This window comes from Thalassophryne amazonica, chromosome 19 (genome assembly GCF_902500255.1).
Source record: "Thalassophryne amazonica chromosome 19, fThaAma1.1, whole genome shotgun sequence".
Lineage (NCBI taxonomy): Eukaryota > Metazoa > Chordata > Actinopteri > Batrachoidiformes > Batrachoididae > Thalassophryne > Thalassophryne amazonica.
In genome coordinates this window covers 36,737,999-36,744,911 of record NC_047121.1, presented here as the reverse complement: position 1 = coordinate 36,744,911, position 6,913 = coordinate 36,737,999, and the positions used below count along the sequence as shown (strand labels likewise).

General features: G+C 41.3%; 1 protein-coding gene across 1 annotated transcript in view; it reads right to left on the bottom strand.

The window, feature by feature from the left end:
* Positions 1 to 6,790, bottom strand: part of pax9 (paired box 9) — a 7,607-nt gene extending 817 nt beyond the window's left edge. Inside the window, exons 1-4 of the mRNA XM_034159615.1 lie at positions 6,593 to 6,790; positions 5,591 to 6,205; positions 4,113 to 4,252; positions 1 to 205 (exon numbers count right to left, since the gene is read on the bottom strand). The exon at positions 1 to 205 is cut by the window's left edge and continues 817 nt beyond it. Of these exons, the coding sequence (XP_034015506.1) occupies positions 1 to 205; positions 4,113 to 4,252; positions 5,591 to 6,205; positions 6,593 to 6,596 (964 nt within the window). The 5' untranslated portion in view covers positions 6,597 to 6,790. The remainder of the gene's footprint in view (positions 206 to 4,112; positions 4,253 to 5,590; positions 6,206 to 6,592) is intronic.
* Between the last annotated feature and the right edge of the window lie 123 nt (positions 6,791 to 6,913).

The window sequence follows — 6,913 nt, the reverse complement described above, 5'->3', positions numbered from 1 at the left end:
TGCTCTTGAAGGCCAGCGGGGTGGCAGTGTCACAGCTGTGGGGAGATAGAGCACTGCCACTGCCCGGCTGCCACATGGGTCCGATCACATAGGCCGACGTGGTGGCGCTGTACCCCATGTAGGGTGACACTTGGGTGTGAGGGTGGTAGGGAGGGATGCTGGGTGCCGTGACATAGCTGTTCACTGTGGGCAATCCAGTCGGCGTCTGGACACAACGGAAAGCAAGATTAGCATGTGAGAAGTCACTGAGGGCATATTCTTAGCACAGATGCATTATTTAATTTTTAATTTCCACAGAATTGATACAAGGTTGAATTATCAGCCAGAGTGTTGCTCATAAGGTTATATGATTTAATAATTTAGAGGTTCTGGTTGCATTGGTGTAACAGACATGCCGTAAAGTGAAAGAACTGTTGAAGAAAGTTAAGAGGAAAAGATGTTGAAGCTATAAACAGCAAAAATTTCAACTTGGCCGCCACATAAAACCCCAATTTTTCCAATTTTTATGCAAGTATGAATCATTATGTGCTGTCATGCCCCTGGAACCTATTAAACAAGCATAAAAACCATATATGCATGGACGTGTTTCTGCAGAGGGAGAGAGAAAAAAGGTATTTTCTCCAGTTGTGTTGATATTCCATGCCAGGCGATGGGAGACAGAGTGGTTGGGGGAGAGGGGGGGCGGGGGGCACAAAACAGATGTCATGAGTGATTGAGAGTGAAAGAGCAGAAAGAGGAGAAATATGATGAGAACGAGGCGAGCGTGGGGTTCGAAGCATGAATGGCTTTGCGCTTCTGGCACAGCGACAGAACTTAACTGGAGGAATTCAGCAAAGCATTTAGACGAGGAGGATCTGCTCTGGGGTGGTCTGGCTTGACCCAGAATTATTTTGGCTATTTAGACAATTCTGTCACTTGTGTATTTTTTTTTTCTATACATAGGAGAGTCGTCTGCCGTTTCTTTAAAAGGATCCGATGTGCACTGTAGTGACTTTCGTGGGGATTATGAAGCAGAAAATCTACAAAGGAGAAATGGTTTTGGGTGTGCATGTTGTGGGTGTGTGTGTCTGTAGTCCACACCAAGTGCCACAGAGGCTTTCAGATTATTAAAGCACAAAAATACAACTACTTACAACTTTACTTAATTAGACTGATTACCCCCCCCCCAAAAAAAAATAAAAGCCTAAAGTGCATCCTGTCATTCACAACTGCAATGATGCGCAAACGTATTAGACACCGAACGATTTCTGCACAAATATAGTTGTGATCTTTTTTTAAACTGTAAAACACCAGAGTTGACATTTATAAATGTTAATTAAATTTTTTTTTTCTCATTAAAGAAAGACTTTCAAATGAGTAAAAACCCAGTTATATCATGAGTTCCCATGTGTTAATCCAAAGACAACAAACTGTAATAATCAGTGAATAATGAATTGACCAACATGGTGTTCTCATCAAACCATGGCCGAGTTCAATATTTACACAAGGTACTAATATTGTTGAGCATTAATGAGCACTCTGGTGTAAAATATTTAATATTTGAGGGTGTTGTTGTTTTTGCATATTATTTGATAAGATTTTTCCACATTACTGTACATATACATATATGTACAATAATACCGATATTAAACACCTTTCAAAATTATTACAATCAGCAACCATCATTTTTTAACAATGTAGGTTTTTAAGGTACTGGAATATATATTACATATGCCTATTATTTTGTCTACCACCATGTGCAGGTGAGTAAACTTTTGCCTTTTAATGTAGTTATGTAGTTTCAAGTACATTTATTGAAACACAAATATTTATTTTGCATAGTGTGTGTGTGTGTGTGTGTGTGTGTGTGTGTGTGTGTGTGTGTGTGTGTGTGTGTGTGTGTGTGTGTGTGTGTGTGTGTGTGTGTGTGTGTGTGTGTGTGTGTAGCCAAGCAATGGACTGGCTGCTTGTCCAGGTTGTACCCACCTCACTGTGTGTGTGTATCATATATATAATTTTTTTGCTGTAAGTAATGTACTACATATGTATTTATGTAGTAGATTTTAACTGTAATAAAAATATTTCTTTAGCTTTTAACATGAATTGTTTTGGTTCTTTATTTTCATCAAAATTGTGCGTTCTTAAATGCGTCTTTTATTACTCAGTATGACGCATAATTAATGAGAAGTCTACATAAATACCAATCCGTGATAAAGTTTCTGCAGGCTGCAGTAACACTTCGCATTACAGATGCAACGCACTTTTTTGTAACGGTTAGACATAAATGAAAACGGTAAAATAATTGAGGGAGAATAGTAATTATGTTTTGCTCGCTGGGAAAAGAAACGTACAGTACGAACATATTTTGAAGCAGAAATTGGACCATCAAGTAGTGTACGCACTCATGACGTCACTGAGTCTAAAACAACCTGAGGATCCACACGAGCGCAGCAGCTCCGCGTCAGCGCGCACAGGCCCGAAAAAAGGGATGCGATTTTAAAATTTGTGCCTTAAAAAAAAATAGAGAGAGAGGAGAAAATCGACATTATGTTTCCTACAAATGGAATTTCAAAATCTAAACAGAAGTTATTTTGAAACCAGGAAGTCAAATTTAAAGAGCTGCTACTTCGGCACCATCAGCGCACATCACCGTGCGTAAAAAGCCGCGGCTTAATCCCCCTGCCTTTGAGCTGGAACGCCAGTCGTTTTTCACGCACTTGAAGTCTGTAATTTAGATGGTTGTTATTTTGTGCAGTTAACGGCTTACTTCGGGGTTTTGTTTAGAGTCAGCGAGGAATTCGGTTTGGAAAATACAGATAATTTAGAGAACAGCCTCCAATCTCTCTGTGACGTTTGAACGCTCCAAAACTCACAGGTCAGTTCTTATGCGTTATCTGCATTAAAATAGTTTTTCATTCAGATATTAGTATTGTGCCGTAATGTGGAGTTGTGTCAGGGAGGGCATCCGGCGTCAAACTTGTGCCAACTCATGCAGGTCCTCCTCCCCGGACCTGCTGTGGCGACCCAGAGGGAAAACAAGCGAGCAGCTAAAAGGGACTTACTATTATGGCACATAATGTCCTTGATGACGGCGGTTATTGTCATCAGAAAAGTACGCATATTACCATAAAGATTACTCTATTCTAATAATTATTATTACGGTATTATTATGTTCGTGGTAGTATTTCAAATAATTATCAGAAATTACATTCGGTGAGAGTTTCCCACTTGGCATCCAGGAAAAGGGCTATAAATGATCAAAAGTGGAAAGAGGAGTCATATGATCCATCATAAAAGTCATTTTGTTACATCTTTAGGCAAAGAAACTGCCAGTAGTTGGGAAACCAATGAGATTTTGAAAACGATACAAAACAAATCCAACATTGTAGGTTTTAGACTGGATATAAAATTTCATTTGAACTCAATCTAAATGTTTTTGTTATTGAAAAAAGACAAAAACTTTCACCAATTAAAGTTCAGGTTAAAAATTGTACCTGTAAATGAACCCTCTGTTTTTGGATTTGACCTTTAAACACACACACACACATATATATATATATATATAAACACACACCTGTAAATGAGTCCTCTGTTCTTGGATTTGACATTTTCAAGTCCAAAATAATGAAGGTGTTTAAAGTATTCAAGCCTGCAGCGCAGCTTTAGTTTTTCGACAAAATATCTGCAAATATTTTCTCCTAATAAAGGTGATGAATGGTTCTATGTGCAGGTCACAGCGCAAACACTTATTTATTTAACCAGCTTAGCCCCAATACACTATAATTACTAAAACGAACAATACTTTTAAGTAAAATCACATACTTTCTTTTTATAAATATTCTGTGTTTACAAATCAAACTGCGAATAAAACAAGGCGTTATTTGGGACTATTGAATCTTTCATCATTACATAATTTACTTCCTGCGACTGAAGACGTTCGACTTGAAAGTAATTCTAAAACGCACCACCACCCTGTGTGCGCAGAATAATGTGCTGGAAACGAATCGCCCAGGCCATATAATTAATGAAATCGTATTAATAATACGTCCAAACTTCCCACTGCCAAACATAATTAGCGCATTTCTGGAATTAAGTAGATTATTTATTTTATTTATATGTCTTTCTTTTTTTACCTGTGTGTATTTAGAGTCAGGTTCTAAATGTGGTTTATCCACGCCATTGATTAGTGCAGAACCCGCCGGTGGGAAATTAGTCCTGTTAATTGCGCTCCATTCTTCTAGTTTGGCGCTGGGAAACGGTGGCGTATCACTAACTGCATGGAGGGTAAAAGACAGGAGAAGAGAAGAGAGGACAGTCAGAGGAGTATAAACCTACAAAACATTTGGCATTAAACAAATGAAACGACTGCAGTGCGCGTTTCCACAAAAGTCACTATTTCTGAGCAGCGTGCATTTAAAATCCATAATTTACTGTCAAATGATTACATATTTAATTTAGAATTCCCTGAATTAAAAGTCTTAGTTTTTTCCTTTCAGGGCTTTAATCAATATTAATTCTGCACCACCCCCCACCGCATTGTGATTTGGTGTAAATGTTTTTCCAGATGATGATGGACGGAAATGAGATATTTCGTCCACCAAATTCCCTCCTATTGGATACAAATTAGATTTGTGGATAGTATTTTCTATAAATCGGTTCAAAGAGGAAAACATATCAGCCGAATAAAAACGGGGGGGATAAATGTGTGGATGTGAAAGCAGAAACTATTTCTCATCACTTATTTTAATTGTGTATGTTTTTGCTTGGATCTTTTAACATATATGAGAAAGTACAACTTGTACAAAATATTTTCCAGAAATAAATTTGTGCGTAAACATGTGCGTAATGAGGAAAAAATACTGCACCTCACTTTTTTTTAACGAAATTAAAAACCCACACAAACTACTATTGGTTCTGAAAGTCTTATTTTGATCTCCCATTGGTACGTTTATATTTTTGAATTAAGAAACAAAAACGATTATAGCGCAAATAAGCGCGCAAAAGTTACCCTAAAGTCTCAACAGGCGTCTGCGACTAAATTATGGCTGTTAAAATATTAAAAATAAAAGTTCTGACAGTGGGACTGTGGACTGCATGTCTTCTGCTATATTGAAAACAAACCCGTTTTCACTAAACACCAAGATGACCATTAGCACTGAGTTATGCCGGATTCTCTTTCACTGTTTCCAAAACAACACAGTCGAGTCCAAGCCGATGTGTTCTCAACATGCACATTTTTGCGCCAAATATGAACACATGCAACATAATCTTTTCGCCTGTTCGATCTCTATAAAGGACGAGTTTTAGCTTCAACTTCTGCTGCAGCATTTGCGGGGAGAGCAAAAAAAACAACAAAACAGTCTGGTTCCGAGTCATGGCAAACATTCAGCACACCTCATTCTGATACACTTCATCTCGGCGCCTTTCCCTCTAATATTCCATATCCGCCTCTTAATTGTGACTGCCAGTCGGACCATCTGTTTCTGCACTAACCAAATCAATATCAGGCCGGTTTCGGTACCTCAGAGGTAAGGAAAGGGAGGAAACAATAACACCCCTACTTGTGCGTAAAAAGCCGTATATGTGCAGCGAACGTGAGATCCGTGCTTACTTTGTTGCTCTGTAATGGATCGAATCCCCAGAATATCTGTGACAGAGTGCGAGGAGGGCCATATCCTGTGCATGGCCATGTGTCCGGGGAGGGTGGGCATGCCGGGGGGAGTCGGCACTTTGGAGGTCGGATATGAGTATAAGTGGTTGTAAGGTATCGTCGGTTGTGGCGGCGGGTGTGGCGCCTGCTTGCCGGACTCGTAATGGTTCTGCTGGGACATATTCCCGATCTTGTTGCGCAGGATCCGACTGATGGAGCTGACGGATGGCAGATTGAACTTGTCGCAAACCCCATCTGCGAGTAGTCTGTCCCGTATCTCCCAGGCAAAAATCCCCGGGTCCCTCTGCTTGTACGTCCGTATGTGCTTGACCACGGTGGGTGTGGTGACGCGCGGTTTGCTGCCTCCGATGGCTCCCGGGAGGATGGAGCCGGTCTCGTTGTATCGAGCCAGGATCTTGCTGACGCATCCGTGGGACACGCGCAGTTGCCTGCTGATGTCACAGGGTCGAATCCCGAGCTGGGCCAGCTCCACTATCCTGAGCCGGATGGCGTTGGGAAGCGGTCTGCCGTTGACGAAAACACCGCCGAGCTGGTTCACCTCTCCGAAGGCTGGCTCTGGTGTCAGAGGGGAGGGAAAAAGTAGGGTTAGAACCGAGCCGTGGCCCGCCACAAACCGCTTCTTATGCTACTTTAAAATAGTTTGATTTGTTTGTAAAAGCGCATACATCCACGGCAGCGCATCTTTACACCGTCTCCAAAATCTACAAATGTGTCACTTTGAGTTTAAAGCGGATTTGTTTTTGGACACACAGGCTAAACTTGCGCAGTTGTCAGTGCCAAAATTAACGCAGATCTGGGAACACGCGAGACTGAACAATCCCCGTCCACTTTTGTTTCATCTGAATCAGCGGCTAATTTGACGCGCGGGCAACTTTCTGTCCGCTTGTCACCGGACTGTTCGCTGCATCCCCGACAGGGAAAAGTAGTCGACTTTGCACTTACCCATCCTGTTAAAACCGCAAACGAAGAACACGGTGTCCGCTTTCTGCCTCCTGCGTGGGTCCTGCTCCGCGTCCAGCGTGGCCCAAGTGTCCAAAAAATCTCCTCCGAGAAAAAAATATAAATAAAAATAAACTCTTCTTGCGCGATAAGGAACAAGAGGGACAAAATTGTCGATCTGTTTCCTGAAGGAGCTGGACACAGGCTTTACATTTCAATCTGGAGAAATCGGGAGGTTGGACTTCCAGCGCTTGTGCCCCGCTGATTGGTTCTGCTTTCCAGGATACTGTCGACTTTACGCGCGGCTGCTTTCCCATTGGTGCC